A 23266-nucleotide genomic window follows, 5' to 3' on the forward strand; every position below is an offset into this window, starting at 1 on the left:
GGAGGGGAGTAGTACATTTTATGACACGAACATGTGGGTTTTATGAAATGCGTGCACGCTCGTGCCATCTTTTACGCAAACTCTAATTTATATATGGCTCATGATACGCGGCTCATCTGGAGGGAATAGAGGTTAATAAATGCTTATGTGTGTCGCAATTTAGATTTCTGTTACAGGAGTTGGAGGCAAAAGCCTGTTCTGGCTCCTTTAGGACTGTCAACAATAGCCTTTCCAAAGAAAGTACACTTGTAAGGATTCTGATTAAATGGAAATAAAAGTTCGTCTGTGAAATATTTCTCTCAAACTGGTAATTGATGTCACATCAGGAGCCACAAGATTGGGGTGGTGGGAGAGATGATAGAGATAGAAGAAGTTCAGGTGCCGAGAGTTCACACAGAGGACACCAACAATCGCGAAGGCGCCGCCGTCAGCCAGTTGGACAGCAGCAATTGCCTTCTGGACCGGGTATCGCCCCGCGAAGATTGGTATTAGACTCAAACAGACTCCCTCTAGGATTTGATGCTCGAGCGTTATCGATTCTCGCGGGAGCACCGCATTATACCATTACTGATTTCTTCAACTCATTGTCCCTGCTGCTATTAGCGAAGCCATTAATCCAGAACCGATACAATGAGAGCATAGCCTATCCACCTTCAATGGTCACCCATATGCACCAATATGCAACACTTATGGACGTACAGTACCGGCGCGTCCATCCCGCTGGTCAGCTTACAAAGTCGTACCAAATGGTTTCGCGGTACATTACTGTTATGGAAGAGCACATAATTTGGCGGCTGGGGCGTGTGAGCAATGGCGATGGAAAATTCATTGCGTATCTCTTCCAGAATGCAGTCTCCCCGCTCGAAGTTGATTTCTATGACCGCCATAGCCTCATCGAGATGGTTCGATACGTCCTACAGACCCCTTGTAGGATGCTTAGCCGCTATGCATACAATATGGAATTGAAGGTCGCAGAGAGTCTTCCCGAGGCATTGGGCCAGTACGCAGCAGTCCCGGATATATTCACGTCTTTTGACGACGTTTCTTCGGCAGAAAAAGGCGGAGACTATTTCCCAGCAATTATTAATGTGCACTCACGCGCTGATCACATTGGCTTTGGAGCGCTATTGTATTTCAAAAAGGAGGATAGCCAGCTTCAAGAGTATTTCCGAGAGAAAGAGTATCAGCACATTTCACGAGCGGAAATCGAGCAATTAAAGCAGCTCATGATCGATAACTTCCTCACTGCATTTAACCACGCACTTCACTGTTGCCACGATTACACGAATAGGGCCGTTGTGTCCGATGGCTACTATTATATTTTTGCCGAGCTACCAGAAGCACCCGACAGCCTAGTCATTGATCTTCATGATCGCAAGGAAATTCGAGTTGAAACTATTTATATTGCCAATATCGACCAGGTTTCAGTACCCATTGGCGCGTTATTAGTAGGATTTCTCTATCGACATCCCTCTACATGGAGATACCAGGGACAGGACTATACGTTCAAGCAGGAGTTTGATCTGCATTTCCGTCTGGAAGATGGCTCGCGTGAACTCAATCAGCAGCTTATGGCATTTGACCTTGTATTCGAGGGGCGTAATCACGCCAGGGATGTTTATACAGTCAACATGGGGCTGGGCGAGCTAATAAAAAGGCCAGGGGAACCATCTCAATACACCAGCCTGTACCGTTTTAAAAGGGGCGATTTGAAAAGTATCATGCAATCTATCGGGCAATTGCGAGAAGGACGAGATAATGAGATAATCATGAGGGTTTGGGATGTCTACAAGCTAATGCAGCTGGATCACGGCCAGTTTTATATCCATGCCCTGTTTAACAGAGAACTCGAGATGTATCGAACCATTAAGTCGAATGCTAACCTCAGTTCTACGACACCCCACGTGTTTCTTTCGGGATCGTTAAAAGATGCATGGGATGGAAGGGCCAGGCGGACAGTGGTAAACGGGTGGTTCATGCTCTATGAGGAACCCCCGAATGCTATTCATACGTTCAGCCCTTACAACGAGAGCATGATCAGTGCCATGATTTCCACTATTAAACTATACTTGAATGCAAACCTGAACTTTATTCGAATGAACCCGAACGACTGGATGTTCCTTTATGAGCGGCAAGAGACCGCAGGGTCAGAAGAACCAAGAAGTATCTCGGCCGCGATGCTAGTAGATCTTGGCACAGTGGTGTTCCGAGATGGCATTTTTGATTCGGGTGTGCTACAAGACAGAATTCGAGCCCTGCTTTCATTATCTCGGATGGAAGAGATCACCCCGCAGTCCACTGCTATCGAGATGCGCGCAAACGAACTAGAAGCTATTAGACCATATCTGCCGCGACTAGAAAGGAAGGTGAACGAGTGGATGGAGGGAATTGCTGAAGATGCTGAACAGTTCGCCGAGACAGGACGCGAAGTGTGCGACCCACCCCCTCCAAGCTTTGAAGATAGTGGAGAGCTCCAATCTTTCTCGGCAGGGCACTTTTCATCCGAAAACATGTGGGAGATGGTTACTACAACGTCCGACAAGAAGGAAACAACTACTGGGTCATAAATCATCCTTTGATCAATGCAAAGAATCTATATATTATGTACATATCAAAGCTGCTCTTTGCGTGCTATTTACAGAGTAGGGGGAGGGGGAGGGGGAGGGGATCAGGGGGGTTAATAATTAGAGGTGGCGAGGGACAATGAGCTCCTCGTAGGTCTGGACAACATCGCCTTCCTGGAAGCCACTCCATCCTTCGAATGCAAGACCACAGTCAGAGTCCTTTTTAGCTTCTGCCACTTCCTCTTTGTGATGTTTCATGGACGAGAAACTACCAATGTAAACCTGCTCCTTATTTCGAAGAACCTTGCAAGGGGACTTGCGCTGTAGGAGGCCATTAGATACTCTGCATCCAGCGACCAGCATCTTCTTCTTGGAGGGTTTTTTCAGAGTGATCTCAAATACATCTTTGATTTCCGCTTCGGCGAGAACTCTATGCTTGATTTCCGGCTTCAATTCCGAAGTCAGGCGGTTCGTAACGTCTTCGAGAAGCCGGTAGATAATGGTATGCTCAATGATCTCGACCTTGCGGCGGCCAGCCAGCACCGCCGAGTCCTTGGGCGTTTTGAGGTTGAAAGAGAGAATTGTCGCCCCAGCAGCCTCTGCCCGGGTGATATCCGTCTCAGTGATGGCGCCGACTCCAGAATACAGCACTGAGGCTTCAATCTCGTCATTACCGAGACCCTGAATAGAGTCGCTGACTGCCTCTGCAGAGCCCGACACGTCTGCCTTGACGATGAACTTCAGAACGTCCTTGGACGGTTCGGCGGAATCTTCGAGCTCTTCCGCCTCGGCTGGTTCTGGCTCCTCGAGACCAAGACGTGCTCGCTCCTGTTTTTCAGCCAGTCGTTCCTGCTCTTCGTGCACAGCCTTTCGCTTTTCGTTCATGACTTCAATGTTCTTGAGCTCTTCGAGCTGGGCACCCTGTTGCTGTCTGAATGCAATTACTTTCTTGACCTGAGCCTCATTCTTGGCTTCGAGAACCTGGTCGCCCGCTTCCGGCAGTTCCTTCCAGCCGAGGACAACCACCGGGGTGCCCGGGCCGGCCTTCTTGACTTGCTTGCCCTGGTCGTTAATCAAAGAACGCACTTTGCACCACTTCTTGCCCGCCACGATAAACCCGCCCGGCTTGAGAGTACCCCGTTTAACCAGCACGGTGGCGACGTTGCCCAGGCCCTTTTTGGTCTCAGACTCAATGATCCATCCTTCTACATTGGCATTGGCTGGCGCTCGCATCTCGAGGATCTCGCTCAGCGTTACGATGGCTTCCTCAAGCTGGTCAATGTTGGTGCCCTTGAGGCCACTGACGGGGATAACCTGAGTGTCACCGCCGTATGGCTCGACATCGACCTCGTTAGCTGCTAGATCGGCAATTACGCGGTCAACGTCGGCATCAGGGCGGTCGCATTTGTTAATTGCGACGATAATAGGCACTCCGGCGTTCTTGGCGTGCTTAATGGCCTCCTTCGTCTGGGGCATAACGGAGTCGTCTGCCGCGACGACGAGAATGACAATGTCGGTGACATTGGCGCCCCGCTGTCGCATATTCAAAAAAGCCGCATGCCCTGGCGTATCCAGGAAGCAGATCTCCTTACCGCTCGGCATGTGGACGGAGAAGGCACCAATATGCTGGGTGATACCTCCGTGCTCGCCAGCAGCAACGGAGGACTTACGCAGGTAGTCCAGGATAGTAGTCTTGCCGTGGTCTACGTGGCCCATAATTGTGACGATGGGAGGTCGCAGAGGGTCGTTACTGGTAGTTGGAGTTGTGTCAGGATACAGGTCCTCTCCCTGGATATCGCTGACGACTGGGTTGTACCCAAGTTCTTCTACGATAAGCGCTGCAGTCTCGCTCTCGAGGATGTGATCATGCTCGATAGTGTCGAACCCTTGCTCCTTCATGCGAGCCTGGAATGCAGGTAGCCTCATCTTGAGGAGGTGGGCCAGGTTAGCCACGGAAATGTACTTGGGTATCGCAATGTTCGGCCTGACTACTTTCTTTTCAGGTTTGGGCTTTTCACTTTTGGGTTTGGCCACAGCTGGCTTGGCGGATTGTGGTTCCTGTCGCCTGGGTTGTTTCTTTGGTGATTCTTGAGGCTTGAAGGGTTTAATCTCGGCAGTAGGCTTATTGATCTCGGAACCAGGCTTAGTTTTGGTTTGGGGTGGTCGTTCAAATTTGGATTTTTGGTTCTGCGGCCTCTTCTTGTCATTTCTAGAGTTTGGTCTATTGGTCTTTGGCTTATCAACGCTGGACTTGTCTGTTTTTAGGGGTGCTGGTGGTGGATCTACGGGTTTCTTGAACCGAGAGGACCCTACCTGGGTCGCTCGGTTGAACAGCAGCTTCTTCCCACTGCCGCTACTGTTCCACCGACGCGCTATCAATATAGCAGTCACCTGCCGCGAAGATGCGATTCTCAGCATTTCGATATATATTTACGCGGGTGGAATGATAGATAAGATCTTTCAATATGGGAAATCCGAAACTTTTCAACCGCTTATGTAACATTTGACTAATATCACTTAAACGTATTGCAAACCGACGACACATTAGCAAGGTACTTCTAGTGTAGTCCCACAGGACAAGTATTCTTTTTTTTTTTTCAAATTACAACGGAACTATGAGAGATCAAATCAGTTATGGGAATATAATGAAATAATGCGTATAATCCAGGAGAATAAATATTTTGGTTTAAAACTACATAAATAATTCGTTATAGGTATATGTCGTATGCAAAAAAAAATAACAGTACAATCTCGCTAGACATGGAGCGTTTGGCAAGATAATGAGTTGATGAGCTTGTCCAAGTCGGCAAAGTTATCCTCGTCGTTAGCAAATTGCAGATGCCGCTTAGAGACCACATGGTCAGCGAACTTTTCGTAACGTTCATTACAATTCTCGCAGTAGCCCGTCATTTTGTCGCTCTTTTTGTCCTTCTTGAGCGGCGCTACCACTGCATTACCTGCAGTACCCGTATTACCAGTAGCTCCAGTAACTACTGCCGTAGTAGCAGTAGTAGGATTTGAAGCATTGGTAACATTGGCTCGTACTGGGACCCCGGAAGTATGGACTTGATGCAATCGTTGCGAATCCTCCTCATCCGCGCGAGGAGTAGTAGTACCAGTGGCTGTAGTGTTGGCCGTGGGAGGATTAGTAGTGGTCACCGGGTTCGCAGTGGAGGTGATGGGTGCTGGGCGGCCGAGAACTTTACGCTTGAGGTTTGCAATCTCGCGAGACGCGAATTGAGGCAGCTGCTGGCCCGGCTCGCCCGACTGGATGACGGAACGCGTGGCTGAAGTCGAAGCAGACTTCTGGATACCCGAAGCCGCTACATCATATACAGCATGGAGAGTGGCCGTCGATGTATTAGAAGACTGCTGTTGGTGCACCTGCTTGTAATGATCATCAGTGACCAGCCGCTTATTATTAATTGGCTCAGCTGGTTTCGGCTGGTTCTCCGTCCACTTACGCTTCAGCCCAGACTCCTCCTCTGGGAACATGGGCTGGCGGATTCGCGCCGTGGATGGATCCACCACGCGTTTCTCATTGGAATTACTTGCCGCCGCACTGTTAACAGGCTCAATGTTCCGCCTATAGTAGGTTGGCACGTCGCATACGAACGGGGAGCGCCCAGCGGAGGTGATCCGCAACTGAGGCCACCACGTCGCCTCGGACTCGTTGCGGAAGTAATAGTCCTTGATGATGGTTGGCTTGTACTTGTGTCCCACATCCCACACAAGCAGATACTCCGCTTTGAAGTAGTGGTAGTCGTCACGTTTCGCGGTAGGGTCGCGGTCGGTCGGGCCAATCAGCTTTTCCTCCTGCAACAGCGCCGAAAGCTGGGTGTGGTCCGTTTTATCAGCACGCGTGAAGGGAGACCGGCCATATAAATTGGTTAGGAACCGCAGTAGCTTCTCGTAGGTCCACACCTTCATGCCTGCGTTTTGCGCCTTGACGAGAACGTCGCCCGACTTGTCCGACGCCGAGGCAGCGGGTACACCACGTTTCGTGACGACAATGGTCACGGTGTTTTCAAAGAACGCAGTGACGCGGCAGTTGAGCTCGTCCAGTACGGGACGCACCTTATCGACGGCTGGCGCGTCGACGCAGTCAAAGTAGAACACGGACGAGTACATGATCTTGCGCCATTCGCGCTGCCACTCTTTGAGATCGCGACCTTCCAACGGTCGCGTTTGTGGCCGCCGTGTCTTGTGAGGGCTGCGCACAGCCGGCTGGTTCACGCTATTCTCGGCTAGCGGAGGGCGTGACATTGCCGGTCTTTGGTGTGATGGTGGGTTTGGTGATGGCCCGCAAGACAAAATGTTTTGATCACCGCCCGACCTCCGATATGCATTCCGCTACCACTGGTCCATGCCAGAACTTTTGCTAGCAGGTAGATAAATGAATCTTAGTATTAGGTACGCAATTGGAATTGCCATATTTCAGAAAATGTGTTGAATCCCCGGCTTTTTAGGTATAATTGGCCTTTTGGCACATGGTACTACGGTGGGTCAAACTACTAGCTACCGCTGATCCATACCGGTACCATGCACTAGGTATATATGAATTCTAGTGTTAGACCTTAATAGGAATTGCTATATTTTAGTGTTTGTTTGGTTTTGACGCTTTCTTTAGAAGCAATTGGTCATGGTGGCCTATAGTAGGACGAGGATTAAACTGATCATCAGCTACACCTTCTAGCTACCGCTGGCCCACCGATACTGCCTACACTAGGAATTTAATAAGTTTTAGTATACTAGACCTCATTTGGAATTGTAATACTTTAGATATATTTGGTCTTTGGGCACATGGAGACCTACAGTAAAACGAGGGTCATACTGGTCACCACCATCCGCTACCCCCGTGATCTTCCTTCGAGGGCCAGCCCTCGAGCTCCCGTAAATGGGGGCTCTGCCCCCAAACCCCCCAACATGAACATTCTATAGCTTCAATTGACTACTAGTGGTCCCTCGATACTACCTACTTTAGGTATATAATGAATCTTAGAACTCAGTTGGAGTTGTCATATTTTGGTATTTTTCAGTTTAATCGGTTTCTTTAGATACAATTGGTATTTGGCTCGTGGTGACCTACAGCAGCTTCTCTTCTAAATCTGTAATTGAATCAGTAGCTACTACAGGAGTCGTGAAGCTAAAAAATGAAGTTGCCGAAGGTAATTACACTAAGTGAGCTGATAATCATATTCCGTCCCATGATACCTAATTGATTGAGTACTGGGTACTAAAAGTACGCCACAGATCTCCACTACGGAAACTCGAATATCACTTCACTGCCAGTACTAATGGGGGGACCAGTCCCCCCAAACCCCCCTGAGGCTCCGCTTCGCGGAGGGATGATGTCGACGGGGGTTTGGGGGCAGAGCCCCCATCTACGGGAGCTCGAGGGCTGGCCCTCGAAATAACAACTCCACTACTAGCACTAGGGTGGAAAAATTTTATATTACTATTAGAAATGAAGAGAAGGGGTTTCACATTAATATACAGCGGCTTCTGCGTTTCTTCTTGGGCGGTTGGGATTGCTGTTGCTGTTGCTGGTCGTACTGCTTCGGCGGGTTGCGCTGGTAGAGGTCGTCGACGGTGTGGTACTGTTCGAATTGCTGCTGCTGCTGCCGCAGCTGCTGGTCGGGGAACGCGTGGTGGTAGTTGTACGATGCAGAGTTGTTGAGGTAGTTGTTAGCCGCGTAGCCATTGAGTTGCTGTTGCTGCGGCGGCGGTGGCGGCTGCTGCTGGAGATACTGGTCCTGCTGTTGCTGTTGCTGCTGTTGTTGTTGCTGGCGCTGGAGGTACTGTTGGTATGCAATGGGGTCGCGAATGAGGCGGCACTTGCGGGCACACGCGAAGAAGGCGTTCTCCGTGTTGATGTTCAGCTTGGCCGACGACTCAAAGAAAGGCACATTGCCAAGCTCTCGAGCTAATGCCTCACCCTCCTGCGTCGATACCTGGCGCTCATGCGACCGGTCGCACTTGTTGCCAACAAGAACCAGTGAATACGCGTCTTCTTCCTCCTTAACACGCTGGATCTGCGAGTAGTAATTACGGATTCGCATAAACGACGAACGTGAAGTGATAGAATACACCAGTATGAATCCCTCGCCGTCTCGGATCCACTGGTCACGCAAAGCGGTAAACTCCTCCTGACCAGCCGTGTCGAGCACCTCGAGGATCGCCGGTTGGTCGTCAATGACAACGTTCTTGCGATACGAGTCCTCGATCGTCGGATCATACGTCTCGACAAAGTGGTTCAAACACAGCTGGATCGTCAGCGCGGTCTTTCCCACGCCGCCGTCCCCGAGGACAATGAGTTTATACAGCGGGTTCGACTCCCGTCGCGACATTTTCATTCTATAATTTTGGGTTTTTCAATTGTCGGCGCCTTCAAAATCTCGCCTCCTTCAATGTCTTCTATTCCGGCTCTCTTCACCGTCAAAAAGTCTTTTTTTCGCAATTCGCCCAGTTCCCCTGACCTTCGTCCCTGGTCGTCGTCGCAAATCTTCGGTCGAGTACAGTTGGGACCCCCTCGAATCTCCTTCGTCTCCGCCCCGTGTCCAAAAAAATTCCAAAAATAAAAAAATAGTCCCGAATTGGCGCACACGGGAAATGCTCTACAATTAATTAATAAATTGCCAAAGAGGGGCAATCAATCCAATCTGCTTGCGTCGTGCCAACGAAGGTGAAGTGTTGGAAAAGGAAAAGGCGTCTTGCCTATGTGAGGGGGTCCCCCCTCGTCGTTTGGGACTCCCCTGCTCCCTGCGGAGCACCGACCACCACCCACTCACCACGAAAAGCCGCGGACCATGCAGGCTCTGCTTTCCCCTGCTTCGTCCTTGGCCTGCCCCTGACGTTTTCGTTCCCGTCGAATTCTTTTTCCTGGGGCGCTGCCCCAGACCCCGTAGCTCCGCTTCGCGGAGGGGTCGTTGTTTCTTGGGTGCTAGGTCGTTTTCACGGGTATCAGACCATCATATGCGGCCCAATGGGAGACACGCCCCCCTCCCTCGCATCACATATCACTACGTGGGTAGTACACTATAGAAAATGACAATTCATAAGTTTCGGTTGCCTGTAACCTCCGCGAAGCGGAGCTAAGGGGGGTTTGGGGGGCTGGCCCCCCAAGGACTTGAAGTAGTACTAATTCGAACTCCCTACCCTCCGCGAAGCGGAGCCTAGTACTGGGTTAATAGAAAATGACAATTCGTATATGCAAAATTCGTTATGTACAAAGCGGCTCAATGAGCCGCACCGGGGTATGGGTTTACTCTTCGAGGAAGGGTTTGGAGAGGGGTGTCGTGCGGCGCGTCCACACGTCTTCGCTTGATCCGTGGGTCGCCTTTTTGCGCGCAAGCTGCTCTTTGTAGAACTGGGCGATTTTGACTTTCTGGGTCTCGACGTCGTCGAGCTTGGCGCGCAGACAGAAAAGCATTTTGGCCCGTTTGTCCTTGCACGCGTTCATCTCGCCGTTGCGGTATATGTTCCGGAACTGGCCGCCCACCGAGTAGCACTGGTAGAGCTCGTCAAACGCTTGACTGCACGACATTTCCGTCGGGAACGACGTCAGGTGATAGGTCACCGATTCATTCCCCCCTTGTAGGCTTTCCAGCAGCTTCTTCTCCTCGTCCTCCATATTATTATGCTCGGAAAATGAAAAATTTGTCAAAACCTCCCAATCCCGGAAGGGCTTCTTCTATAAAGGTGATTTTCCCCCTGATTTCTTTGTGGGCCAGCCCCCAAACCCCCGTAGCTCGGCTCCGCCGAGGGGTTCATTGAGGTAGTTAGCTTGTCAATTGACTAGTGCGTCTGTATATAGAGCTGATATACTGATCATATTAGCTCCATCGATATGCCGGGTCTTGGTTATATGCCGCCATTGGGAGATAAGACATGCGCTCCTCGACGCTCATTCTATCCGACATGCATCACCACCAAGTACCTATACGGTGGTACAAGTACAGTAGTCAACTGGAATATAATAAATCTTGATTAAAGTCCATTATTAATATCAAAATTCTTCGAGTGGCGAGACCGCATCTCCAGAGAGGTCCATCTATCATTGTCCATTGAAGCAATTTCAAGTCCAAGGTTGATTTGTAGTGCGAAGAAAAGCTAGCCTGTTTATCAATTACGGAAGAAGTGGCTGAACATGTGGCTATTACAGAATTGGATATCGGCGAACTTCGAGTCACAGGGAAGCTGACCACCGCTTCTCTTCAAACAATTACAGATCAGTTTGTAAAATGACGAACCGGTACTACGGTACAACTACAATACCGGGGTAATTAAAACAGGCTTCGCAGTTAAAAAAATAAATAAATCATTGATCCAATGCCATTAATTTGTGAGACGCTTAGTCTCGATTCCGATAAATAGTAACTCTTACTTGTCCGACGGCGACACCTCTACCGATTTATCATTTTTGTTAAGTTCATTGCAGTGGGGGCCACTTGATCAGCCTCTGCAGCAGTGCGCTAGACTAATGGAGAGAAAAAGAGTTAGGCCAGTTCACACTATGCCTGATCTATCACGTATTCGTAACCAGATAGAGCAACCTATCGAATGTCAGTGCCTTATCTGGATGAGCGGGGTTTGTGTTTGGTCCACAGCATTCAGTGACCAATGCCGCTGCTGCCATGTTGCGGGATTGAATTTTTAGGTTAAGCGCGACGCATATTGTTGATGTTTGGATATATATAGTGGGCATTTGGCTCTATCAATTTTATTTGCCGTCTAGCTCTACTGTCCATTCCCCTTCTCCCCCTTCACGCAAAAACAAGATGGAAGATGTCCCTGAAGTAGTAGAAGATGTCCCTGCACCAGAGGAAGATATCCCTGCACCAGAGGAAGATGCGGAAGATGCACTAGAGGAAGAATTCCCTGAAGTAGTTGTGCTATATCGTGACCGAATTTGGTCTCATATGCAAATTACGTATAGCCAAACCCAATTGAGCTATGTCAGTGAAATCGACCCTAGTATTGCTCTTCACGTACAACTGGATCCTAACGCAGTCGAGGACCCAAGATTCCACGAGCGGATAGTCCAACTCCTAGGGCGTCAAGCAGCACTCCGCAACATCCGCCGCATTGAGTGGAAAATCGAATCGCCTCCACCATTCTATACGCTCCACAATGCCAGTTTTCTTCTTCGCCTGATCTGTATTGGTCGTACCACCGGAGTAGAGAGATTGGCGATGGTTGGCACACACGCAGGAGCAGACTATCTCTCCAATCTTCTAAAAGGAGCTGATCTATCTCGCGTGAGGTTTCAACTGGAGCTAAATTGTGACCGTCTTTTGTTGGACTCCTCTCCAATAAGAGTACTCGAAAACATCGAAAGACTGGTAGGCTGGCAACGACATTTGGAGCTCTATATCTACGCCAATCAAATTGCTCACAACGCAGCCGAATGGTTGCAACGTTATAGCCATGTCATACAAAACATCCGAGAGAGACGTGGCCTGAATATGATTTTGGGCCCTAGGCGGCCACGCTCCCCAAATCATTAGTAGAAACATGTACTCAATATATTCCAAATATAACCAGATCTATAACTACCGGTACTTCATGTAATGTAACTTTGAAAGAACCTTTTTTATATATTAGCAGAATCTCTTATAACCGTTAACGTTACTCATAATAATATGTTACTATCATCACAAACCTCCCATATACCTGGTAATATTCTGAGATGAAAGGTTGACAATTGAATCTCGTGACTTGCAGTAAGGTTCCTCGCAGAAGTACCCCCGACACTATCAGCATTGCATACTATCACTTTATACTCTTGAGATTGGCCGTTCCCAAATAGCACACGGTCATGATAACCCTTCAACTTCGTGTAGACTTGTCAAGCCTACCTTAAATTCGGAGATAAAATGAATCGAGGAAATCGAGGATTGGATGGTCTCTAGAAGGTGTTGGATCAACAGCGGACTAATGAATTAACCCATGGTGGTAGAGTTATTGATATAGTTAGTCCTGAAGGCAGGGGGGTGGGGGTACCGTATGGGTAACATTAGGCCTACCCAGAGTTGAGGCCACAGCGTCCTTGGCACCGCGTATGAGCGCTGCGGTGAGCCGCAGTAGTTGCGCTTAAAAGTTAGGAGGAAGCGGAAGACCATAAGGGACCGGAAGCTCAGACTGTTCCCCAGGTGGTTGGGAAGCTGCTTTTCCTTTTGGTCCAACCGTCGATCGAGCGATGCTAGAGGGGAGAAGGGTCAGGAAATGGAGTGGGAAGGCTGTAGGTAGTTAGCCGTTCCGTCATTGGGGTGTGAGGTCGAGAGGATCCCGGAGTATTGTAATCTCCTTCATCGCAGGAACTAGCATCCAAACCTCGGACTCTGGTATTTCTATGAACATCGTCTTCCCCGGCATCGGGCCTGCCCATATCTCTATCCCCATATTGGTTGATGATATAGTCGGTGCTGGACTTGGGGAGAGGACTCAATTCCTTCCAGGTCCGGGAGAGTGCCGAGTCGGCCTGGTCGCCTCGTTTAGGGGACCTGGGCCGCTGTTTATTGGACACAGACCCAAAGTCTGCTGTTTGGTAGAGGGTGCGGTCCGAGTCCGTCTCTGATACCTGACCATAATTGACAATGTCCTTTAAGTGTCGGCCTCGTGGGCAGGAACTCTTGGAATGGTGGGACAGTGTCTGGGCTCATGGGTAGTAGACTGGCAGTGAGGTAGGGTGGAGCCTGGGGGCAATTGACGCGAGTGTGTTCGGCAGAAGAACAGATCCTGCAGTAAGTGTAGCCACTGTTTAACTGCATGATCTTGATGGGGATGTGGTTGATTTGGGTGGCTACCCCTCGTGGAAGCTTTCTTACCTCAGGGTTCAGGCCAATCTGTACTCATGTCGGGGTTGCCGACCAAACAGTTAATGCTCGAGTTCCCTAAGAGAGGTTGAAGCTTCAACCCGGAAGTATCCATAGGTGATTTTGGCGTACGGTTTCAGGACCTGTTCCAGGAGCTCATGGGCCAAATTGGAGGCTCGGGCTGCCATAAGGGACAGGCCCGAAATGTGAGAGAGCGCTGGCCTGGCAGAGTCCTGTTCGAGTCTTCCAATGGATAGTTCGAACTCCGGCGCCCCTCACATACCTCGAAGAAGGAGACTGCCAAAAGAGACTCGCGCAATGCCTTGTCAGCTTGGATCATGACATTGTTAAATGCGTCAAGGGCGGGATAGACCTCGGCCTGGGGGAGGGGGGGGGGGACAGATACCGTCAATCCACCGGGTACAAACTGGGGCAAGTCCTGGCGGGCAGTACCACCTCTCTCCAGCAAGGGCTGGAATCGCCCGTTGATTGCGTTGGGAGAGGTTGGGAACAGCGTGGGGCGGTTTCACAGCGAGGATGGGCTTTGCAGGGACGCGTTAGGGAGACGAGGGGGGGGGGGGGGGGGGGGGGGGAGGGATATTAAGAAGCGAAGCGGTTATAAATATGTAACTCGTTTGTCGTGGTATCACCAGTTGTCGAATAAACGCGTATTAATGAAACTAGAAAGCGTGTGTACTGTTACTGTTGTGGCTCTCTTTTATGAATTCGTGAAAAAAATTGGTGAATATCCATTTGACCCCGAAACTCATGTGTTACTGATGGGGTAATGGACCCGTTGTCGTAGTACTAGAGGAATTGACATCAGTCACATTTTCAGCTGCCGCGACTCCTTAGGATGCCGCGCAGTGTGGGTGCGTTCCCCATCAATTAGCGCGATTGCCGCTCAATTATGAGGATTCGTCATGATATGATCCTCATCACTTTCGCCCTTTCCTATTATAGTTTTCTTTAGAATTGAACATGTAAGCCTCAGCTATGGTTGGTTGCTTCCACTGCTACACGCATTCTTTGGCTGTGCCATAAGAGCCTACTTACTCTCTCAAACCTTATACATCGGACACCTTAGCTTTCTCCACTCCATTCCCTTACATAAGGTACATGGATTTCCTTCCTATTTCTTGTCTGCTCTATTTACCAAACCAAAATGAGCGAAATCTCAAATATGTCTTCCGTTAACAATGAACCACTCTTCCCTCCGCGAGATCCTGAGTTGCCAGATATCGACGAGCCGTGGTCCGCCCTGCTGATCACGCACAGCGAAACGGAGGTATCGTACGCTAGCTTGGAGGACCCAAATGTTGTGTATCGTGTACCATTGGCTACTCAAGAAGAGATAAGTCAGGGCCCAGAGCGCAACCTACATATTTCTCAACGCTTTGATCGTCTGCTGTTCCACCATTGTATCCACCTGATTGAGTTGAGATTTCAATCAGAACCCCCGATTGATACGATCTACGAGTTACGGCTTTTCCTGCGCTTTGCAGGTTTAGGCGTAAAGGTAGAGAGGCTGGTATTCGATATCTCCGAGCAAGCTGGCAGCTACATCCTCGAATTGATTCGGTTTGTTGCGTTTCCATGCAGCCTTATACGAGATGTACGACTGAAGATTCGAAATGGCAATTTTTCCGATGGCGGGTTAGCGCTTCAACTTATCAATGCATTGGATGCTCTCGAAGAGCAATGGAAAAAAACCACTGAAGTACAGGTCGAAGTTTCACACATTACAAAGGAGGGTTGGGAAGCACTGGAGAGAGTAAGCACTGTGATTGCAGCAATTACCTTTGACCGGTTGCGACACCAGGACGTGCTTAATCACTTTAATGAGTTTCTTCAAAACTCTGAAAGAGACGTCAAGATTAATATCAAAAGCTTCGAGTTGCCTGGCGAGACTACGATATATCTCCCGAGAGGCAATGTATCATTGTCTATCGAAGCAATTTCAGGCGAGTCTAAGATTGTTCTGGAGTGCAAAGAAAAGCTTGCCTTTTTATCAATCGCTAAGGAAGGGGCTGAACGCCTAGTTGGTCCAGAGTTGGATATTAACGAGCTTCGAGTCACAGGAAAGCCAACTGCCGCTGCTCTCCGACGAATTACCCCTCAGTTTGCAAATATACGTATTGTTGCTTCAGATAATTAAATCAGGCTTAAGCAATGAAAGCTAATATATATCGTCATCGGTCCACCTACCCACTTCATTGACTCATGAGACTCTTAGTTCACTATCGAGTGGCTGTAAAGCGCAACCCTAACGTCAGCCTTCCTATGCATTCATTTGCTAGTCTCGTAAACCTTGTCCAATCTACTTTCTTATACACTCATCTATTTTATTCCTGCTTCTTGACCTGCTCTATTTACCAAATAGAATGAACGAACAAGTGAATGGGCCTCCCCACAATGCACGAAACTTCCCTCCGCGAGATCCTGAGTTGCCAGATATAGACGAACCGTGGTCCAAATTGCTGATTACGCACAGCAACATGGAGTTAGCGTACGCTAGCGTGGAGGACCCTAATGTTGTATATCGTGTACCATTAGCCACTCGAGAAGAGAGAAGCCAGGGACCAGAGCGCAACCGAAGAATTGAGAGACGGTTTGAACTTCCGCTCATCCAGCATTGCATCCACCAAATTGAGTGGAGATTCCCGTCAGAGCCACGTATTGATACGACTAAGGAGCTAGAGTATCTCTTGAGCTTTGCAGCTTTAGGAGACTCCGCACAGGTTGAGAGGCTGGTATTCGATATTTCCGAACAAGCGGGCAGCTACGTTCTCGAACTCCTCCCGTTTGTTTCGTATCCATACGGCGGCCTAGTTAGAGATGTGCGACTGAAGATCCGAAATGGCAACTTTTCCGACGGGGGGGTAGCGCTTCAAATTTTCAAGTCATTGGAAGCTCTTGAACGCAAATGGCAAGACTCCATGCTAATGCCAGAACCTCAGCTTCGACTGGGCCTGGATGATGTCATACCTTTGGTGATACAGGGAGAGCGGTTTGTCGAAATACAGGTCGAAGTGTCGAATCTTACAACAGAGGGCCGGATAGCACTGGAGAGAGTAAGCCCTATGATTGCGTCGATAACCTTTGACCACTTGCGGCAACAAGACATGCTTAATCATCTTACTGAGTTTCTTCAAAAATCTGAAAGAGACGTCAAGATTAATATCAAAAACTTCGAGTTGCGTGGCGAGACCACGATATATCTCCCGAGAGGCAATGTATCATTGTCTATCGAAGCAATTTCAGGCGAGCCTAAGATTGTTCTGGAGTGCGAAGAAAAGCTAGCCTATTTGGCAATTACTAAGGAAGTGGCTCAACGTCTGGTTGGTCCAGAATTGGATATCAATGAGCTTCGAGTCACAGGTAACCCAACTGCCGCTGCTGTCCAACAAATTACCGCTCGGTTTGCGAATGTAGGTATTATAACTACAGACTGTTAATACAGGTTTTAGTGATCCAATGTCATTGATTTGTGAGACGCTTATTTTCGATTTCCAAATTATTTGTTTTAGCAAATTGCCTGGTAAATACTAAGTCTTACTGCTAGGATATGTCCGACTTCTGACACCTTTGAGATTGAAAGATGACTGGATGCATTATTTCTGCAATCAAGTTGTAGTGTAGTGGGAACCACTTGAGCAGCTTTAACGGCATAGCGCTAGGCTAAAAAGCTAGGTTGGTGTTGCACTACCGGTACATCTATACTTGGTCTATCAAGTATTCGTAACAGCGAACCACCGGAGGTGCCATTGCAGGCTTGTGTTGTGTTGACTCACAAACTTACCAGGTAATTGGGAGGTGGTTTGAGTAGTGACGGTAAAGGCCTGTTTTACGGTGGTTTTTAAGTTTACCTCCGCCGGAGGTAAGGTTTAAGTGGTGACTTGCGGTAGGAGATTAAAAACCGAACGCCCTTCAACTTTGGGATTGACTGGCTGGTGTCGATAGGCTAAGGCTTAGCCTGGGTGATTGAGCAGCGGGAGTCGCGCTCGTTGTTGCGAAGGAAGCTACTGAATGACCTTGTAGAACTTCAATTACTCGGAATCGACATACCAGGTAATACCAGTATAATTTTTGTCGATTTTTCTTATTGCAGAGCGATCCAAATATGATATAAATTAGATATATAAGTTCCAGTCTATGCATTCATTTGCCATTTCCCTAAACCTTATCTATAGAATAATTCAGCCTTCCCCACTCGAATCACTTAATATAAGGTACATCCAGTTCATTCCAACGTGTTGACTGCTCTACATCTTCGAACAAGCTGGCAAGTACGTTCTCGGCGTTATTCCGCATTTTACAGCAACACAATGAGCGAACATGTGAATGTATCTTCCATTGACAATGAACAAAACTCGCCTTTCGGAGAGCCTGATTTGCCGGATTTAGACGAGTGGTGTTCTGAATTGCTGATTACGTACAGCGAAACGGGGGTAACGTACGCTAACCTGGAGGACCCCAATGTTGTGTATCGTATACCATTAGCTACTCAAGAAGAGAGAGTTCAGGTTTTTTTCAGAACGCAACAGAAATATTGCTAGACGCTTTGGGTATCTGCTGGCCCAGCATTGTATCCGCCGGGTTGAGTGGAGATTCCATTCAGAACCACAGATTGATAGGACCAAAGAGTTACGCTGGCTGCTGTACGTTACCGTATTGGGTGAATCCGTACAGGTAGAGAGGCTGGTATTCGATATATCTGAACAAGCTGGCAGGTACGTTCTCGAAGCCATTCCGTTTATTTCATATCCATACAGCGGCGCGGTTAGAGATGTACGACTGAAGATACGCAATGGCGAATTTTCCCCCGGAGGATTAGCACTTCAAATTTTGGAGTCATTAGATGGTCTCGAACGCAAATGGCAACATATTGCTCTATTACCCAGACCCAAACTTCGAGTAGATCTGGATGGTGTCACCCCTCTGGAGAGACAGGAAGTGCGGTTTGTTGAGCTTCACGTAGAAGTTTCGAATATTACGTCAGAGGGTTGGATAGCACTGGAAAGAGTAAGCTCTATGACTGCATCGATAATATTTGACCATTTCCGGCAACAGGACATGGTTAATTATCTAATTGGGTATATTCAAAACTCTGAACGAGACGTCCATATTACTATTAACAGCTTCGAGTTGCCTGGTGAGACCACGATCCATCTCCCGAGAGGCAATATGTCATTGTCTGTTGAAGCAATTTCAAGCGAGTCCCAGGTTGTTCTGGAGTGCGAAGAGAAATTATCCTGTTTATCAGTTACTGAGCGAGTAGCCGAACGCCTGGTTGGCCCAGAATTGGATATTGACGAGCTTCAAGTCACAGGGAATCCAAATTCTACTGTTCTCCAACAAATTACCGCTCAGTTTGCAAATATATGTAATGTCACTACAGATAATTAAAACAGCATTGGGGGCTAAAAGTTGATACATAACGTCATTGGTCCATCTACTGACTTTATTAACTTATGAGAACCCTAGTTCTATCGCTAGAGGTTATGAACCGCAGTCTTACTGTCAATCTTCTTATGCATTCATTTGCTAGCCTCCAAAACCTTATATATGAGATACCTGAGCCTTTCCCACTCCACTCCCCTTATATAAGATCCATGAATTTCCTTCCTACCTCATGACTGCTCTATATACCAAACCAAAAATGAATGAACATGCAAATGTGTCTTCCGTTAACAATGAAGGATACTTCCCTCCGCGAGATCCTGAATAGCCATATATAGACGGGCCATGGTCCGAACTGCTGATCACGTACAACACAACGGGGTTAACCTACACTAGCCTGGAGGATCCCAATGTTGTATATCGTGTACCATTGGCTACTCAAGAAGAAATAAATCAGGGGTCAAAGCGCAACCGCGATATTGAAAGACGCCTTGAGTACCTGCTGATCAACTTTTGTATCCACAGGATTGAGTGGAGATTCCAAACAGAACCACAGATTGATACGATTGATGAGTTACGGTTTCTGCTGGGCCTTGCAGGTTTAGGTGCCGGCATACAGGTAGAAAGGTTGGTATTCGATATCTCCGAGCAAGCTGGCAGGTACGTCCTCGAAGTAGTTCCTTTTTTTTGCTTTTCCATACAGCGTCGTAAGGGATGTACGGCTGAAGATTCGAAATGGCAACTTTTCTGACGGCGGAATAGCGCTTCAACTTATCAACTCGTTGGATGGTCTCCAAGAGGAATGGCAAGAAACGACTGGGCTAGAGGATGTCGAAGTTTTGCACATTTCGACGGAGGGTCGGATAGCACTGGAGAGAATAAGCTCTGTGATTTCATCGATAACTATTGACCGATTACGGCAACAGAACGTACTTAATCATCTTATTCGGTATGTTCAAAATTCTGAAAGAGACGTAACGATTAATATCAACAGCTTCGAGTTGCCTGGCGAGACCGCAATCCATCTTTCGAGAGGCAATGTGTCATTGTCTATTGAATCAATTTCAAGCGAGTCCAAGGTTGTTCTGGGATGCGACGAGAAGCTAGTCTGTTTATCAGTTACTGAGGGAGTAGCAGAACGCCTGGTTGGACCAGAATTGGATGTCGACGAGCTTCGAATCATAGGTAACCCAACTGCCGCTGCTGTCCGACGAATTACCGCTCGGTTCGCAAATGCACATACTGTAACTGTTGATAATTAAATCAGGTTTGTTTTAAAACTCTGAAACAGACGTCAAGATGGAATATGGGGACATTAGCTAATTGAGAAATGTTGTATATGGCCATGAATCGTAGTTAACCAAGGACAGTCGGAGGTGTTAAAATAAAAAAGCGCAGCTAAATAGTGAAACTATTGAGCCTAGAAGCATAGACCGTTACGGTAGTTAGCTGAGATATCAGAGGGCGAGCTGATTCCTTCGGTGTAGTTAACTGAGAGATATTAGAGACATTGAGCCATGAATGGTAGATACCATTACGGTAGTTAACTGAGAGGCATACCTGGTAGGTGCTGGGCCGTAATTAACCGAGGAATAGCGTCGTTAAAGAATTGAACTAAGAAGTAAACACTTGTTTCGATCTGCATAGAGAAAGGGGGGGGGGGTATCCTTGTAACTGTGGGGTCTAGGGCAGAGCCCAGAACACTACCTAATAATGGAGGGGCTAATGCACACCAATACAATAGTCTGAGAAACGGATGAAAAGATATCAGCCATTTAGCTAAGAATAATAGATCTATAGGAAGATAAGCAATAATCAATGGGGACTAAAGAAAAGAATCATTAGGAATAAATATATGGTACAAGAAGCATAAGTCTAGGTAGCCTTGAACGCCTGGCGCACGGCGAGCATAAAGCTGTTCTCATCCTTGTCGACGCGAGGCGCCTCGAGTTCCTTGAGAAGCTCGGCTCGGTCGCCGTATAGACGGCACTCCATGGCCGTCAGTACGCCAAGCGCCGTCCGCAGCAGCACACCGTCCCCTTCAAAGATCATAATGTCCCACACGCGGCTCGTAACGTCTATAGAAAGCAGCCCGCAGAACATTGACCGGATCATCGGCTCTAGATACGCCTCCGGAGAGAGCCGCACCTCGCCCAAATGCTTGTACAGGTTCGGTAGCTTGGCATTGAGCACTTTAAGGAAGGAGTAGTAGTAGTTGTTCGACGTTTGTTCGTCTCCCAAGTAGACAGCCCGCACGAGTGGCGCGTCATCCAATAAGTTGGCCATGGCGACAAACGCTTCGTACTTGGGCATGTTGAGCAGGAACATAGCGGCAATGCTATTCATGCCTTTGCGGTATCCAATGAGCGGTTGATACGCCGCGTACGCCCTGAGAACGGTGACCAGGTCGGCATGAAGAGGACCGCATTCGCGGTCAAAGATTTTGAGCTCGGGCAACGTGCTCGACGCGTCACGCGACATCTGTTCGATGCAATTGCATGGCTTGGCCACGCACTCGTCGTACACCTGCGGAGTGATTTGAAGCCGGTTGCCAATACGGCGCTTCCACACTGTCGACCGGAACCGCGCAGGAACGCCGCGCCACCACAGCTCTCGCGTTTTGGCATCCTTGCACACCGTATCAAAGTGCGGAAGTACGCGATCGCGCCACTCGGCCTCGTCTTTGGCTTCTTGCTTACGTCGCGCTTCAAGCTCGAGCTTCTTCTGCTCTTCGCGCTTCTTGTCGGCGAGTGCCACCTGCTGGACGAGCCGTTGGTACTCCTCGCGATGTTTTCGCTCCTCTTGGGCGGATTTAGGAGGCAGGTACGTTGGTCGCGTACGGCTGACCACCGTGGCCTGGGGCTGATTCACGATGGGATCGGTGGTTATGCGTCGCTTTGGGGCCATTGAGGGCGCAATTGAAGAAGAAGGCAGTGGGTTCGACGATCGCCGGTGAGGTCCTTCGATATCACCGTTCAGGACCTGGAACTGCCGTGTCAGCGCCTCAGCGTCTTCGCCGAGACCCTCAATGCCGCCAGCAACTATCTTTGAGGGGCTACTGCGAAGAACGCTGTCAACGACCTCAATTTCCTTAATTGCGCTCAAGCCTTTATGATGGAGTCCGCTTCGCGGTGTGATGGGGGTATTTTTCATGCTGCTGGTATTAGTATTATTAATTGGTGGTCTCCCGCCGAGTCTGGCTACGGGGTGGTTCTTTTTAAGCCCGGCCTGCTGCTGCTGGGCGTACAGGGCTGGAGAGAGTGGAACGTTCCATATGCAAGAGTCATCAATATCATCACCGTCGTTATCGAATTGCTGCTCAATCTGCTTGCGGGTCAGCTTGCCGCTAGAGGAGCGAGTATGGGGCACCCGCATCGACGGCAGCCTCGAAGTCGACACAGCCTTGCGTAGTGTGCCCCGGCTTCCGCCAGCACTGGCGTGCCGCGTCAGACTAAAGTCCGGGTTGCTGTTTAGGGCGATATCGGAGGCCCGGGATGCAATCGCCGCCGCATGAGCCGCTCCCGCCGCTCCATCTGCGGTGCGCCGCAGCATGCCCACGGACCGATGGCGAGACAGAATCTTGGCCGCTCCACTAGACAAGTCATGCTGACGCGGAATGCTGTTTGCAGACGCCGGAAGAGACGTGTGCTTGTAATTGTCTGGTAATGAGTCCCTGCGCTTGACATATTCAGGCATCGACTCGCGGCGCGACGCCAGGCCATTCGAGCAGCTCTGCGATTTAAGTGAATTAAGAGCGTACCCATTCAGCTTATGCGGGTCGATTATAGAATTAGTTGTTGAAGTCGCGTCTGTCTCGTATTCCTCGTCGAGCGAGTCCGACGCGCTACTCGTCGACGTAGACGAGTTGCGCGACGCCCGCTCATCTAGATATATATCCTCAAAGTCGTCCACCACGGCCGACATCTTCATCATCTTCCACCTCTTTTCTCTCTCTCTCTCTCTCTCTCTCTCTCTCTCTTTCTCTCTTTCACCTCTCGGCCAACAACAAAAGGGGGTTGCTAATTATAACTGGTAAAATGGTTCTGCTTATATAAAAGGCAATGGGGCCGACCCTTGTCACACAAGAATGGCACGAAAACGGCAAATGGCAGATAAAAAAGACAAAACGGTTGTGTCTTCGAGGAAAACGGAGAAAAAAATGCGTGTGTTTACCCTGAGAGATGCCTTGTGTCCAATGCTGAAACAGCGGGACAGTTGTTTTAAGGGGCGGTTTTGTCGGGCGCCTGTTGGCAGCGCGCGAGACAGGCACCCACTGTAAAGTGTCTGAGACAGCCTGCCAAATCGAGGCGTCCTGATCGCTAATCGGGAGCGTATCTCGCGCACCGCGACAAAGGGGGTTACAGACAACGACTGTACCCTTGCCCTTACCATATTCCATAATGTAGCCTTTAGACATAGCAAGCACGTTCAACTCACCTTCTATGGGCACATCGTCTACGGGACACCGGGTAATACGAGCTG

The 23266-nt window shown here is 48.9% G+C and overlaps 9 protein-coding genes across 9 annotated transcripts; 4 read left to right on the forward strand and 5 right to left on the reverse strand.

The window, feature by feature from the left end:
* Positions 1 to 314: 314 nt before the first annotated feature.
* On the forward strand, positions 315 to 2567 carry TRVA0_016S00958 (uncharacterized protein; the record flags this gene model as incomplete). The annotated part of the gene is made up of 1 exon (XM_076684492.1): positions 315 to 2567. One exon carries the CDS (start codon positions 315 to 317, stop codon positions 2565 to 2567), a length of 2253 nt encoding a protein of 750 aa, XP_076541236.1.
* A 117-nt stretch (positions 2568 to 2684) lies between these two features.
* Positions 2685 to 4982, reverse strand: IFM1 (translation initiation factor 2; the record flags this gene model as incomplete). The annotated part of the gene is made up of 1 exon (XM_076684493.1): positions 2685 to 4982. The coding sequence occupies one exon, from the start codon at positions 4980 to 4982 to the stop codon at positions 2685 to 2687; it is 2298 nt and encodes a 765-aa protein (XP_076541237.1).
* Positions 4983 to 5318: 336 nt separating this feature from the next.
* On the reverse strand, positions 5319 to 6830 carry DBF4 (protein serine/threonine kinase activating protein DBF4; the record flags this gene model as incomplete). Its single annotated transcript, XM_076684494.1, has 1 exon — positions 5319 to 6830. The coding sequence occupies one exon, from the start codon at positions 6828 to 6830 to the stop codon at positions 5319 to 5321; it is 1512 nt and encodes a 503-aa protein (XP_076541238.1).
* Positions 6831 to 8047: 1217 nt separating this feature from the next.
* On the reverse strand, positions 8048 to 8920 carry RAS1 (ras-like protein 1; the record flags this gene model as incomplete). Its single annotated transcript, XM_076684495.1, has 1 exon — positions 8048 to 8920. One exon carries the CDS (start codon positions 8918 to 8920, stop codon positions 8048 to 8050), a length of 873 nt encoding a protein of 290 aa, XP_076541239.1.
* A 908-nt stretch (positions 8921 to 9828) lies between these two features.
* On the reverse strand, positions 9829 to 10197 carry EMI1 (Emi1p; the record flags this gene model as incomplete). The annotated part of the gene is made up of 1 exon (XM_076684496.1): positions 9829 to 10197. One exon carries the CDS (start codon positions 10195 to 10197, stop codon positions 9829 to 9831), a length of 369 nt encoding a protein of 122 aa, XP_076541240.1.
* Positions 10198 to 11344: 1147 nt separating this feature from the next.
* TRVA0_016S01068 (uncharacterized protein) lies at positions 11345 to 12073 on the forward strand (the record flags this gene model as incomplete). Its single annotated transcript, XM_076684497.1, has 1 exon — positions 11345 to 12073. The coding sequence occupies one exon, from the start codon at positions 11345 to 11347 to the stop codon at positions 12071 to 12073; it is 729 nt and encodes a 242-aa protein (XP_076541241.1).
* A 2473-nt stretch (positions 12074 to 14546) lies between these two features.
* TRVA0_016S01090 (uncharacterized protein) lies at positions 14547 to 15539 on the forward strand (the record flags this gene model as incomplete). Its single annotated transcript, XM_076684498.1, has 1 exon — positions 14547 to 15539. One exon carries the CDS (start codon positions 14547 to 14549, stop codon positions 15537 to 15539), a length of 993 nt encoding a protein of 330 aa, XP_076541242.1.
* A 226-nt stretch (positions 15540 to 15765) lies between these two features.
* Positions 15766 to 16839, forward strand: TRVA0_016S01112 (uncharacterized protein; the record flags this gene model as incomplete). Its single annotated transcript, XM_076684499.1, has 1 exon — positions 15766 to 16839. One exon carries the CDS (start codon positions 15766 to 15768, stop codon positions 16837 to 16839), a length of 1074 nt encoding a protein of 357 aa, XP_076541243.1.
* A 3820-nt stretch (positions 16840 to 20659) lies between these two features.
* TRVA0_016S01134 (uncharacterized protein) lies at positions 20660 to 22717 on the reverse strand (the record flags this gene model as incomplete). The annotated part of the gene is made up of 1 exon (XM_076684500.1): positions 20660 to 22717. The coding sequence occupies one exon, from the start codon at positions 22715 to 22717 to the stop codon at positions 20660 to 20662; it is 2058 nt and encodes a 685-aa protein (XP_076541244.1).
* Between the last annotated feature and the right edge of the window lie 549 nt (positions 22718 to 23266).

This window comes from Trichomonascus vanleenenianus, assembly GCF_965637985.1.
Source record: "Trichomonascus vanleenenianus strain CLIB 3782 genome assembly, contig: TRVA0_016S, whole genome shotgun sequence".
NCBI lineage: Eukaryota > Fungi > Ascomycota > Dipodascomycetes > Dipodascales > Trichomonascaceae > Blastobotrys > Blastobotrys vanleenenianus.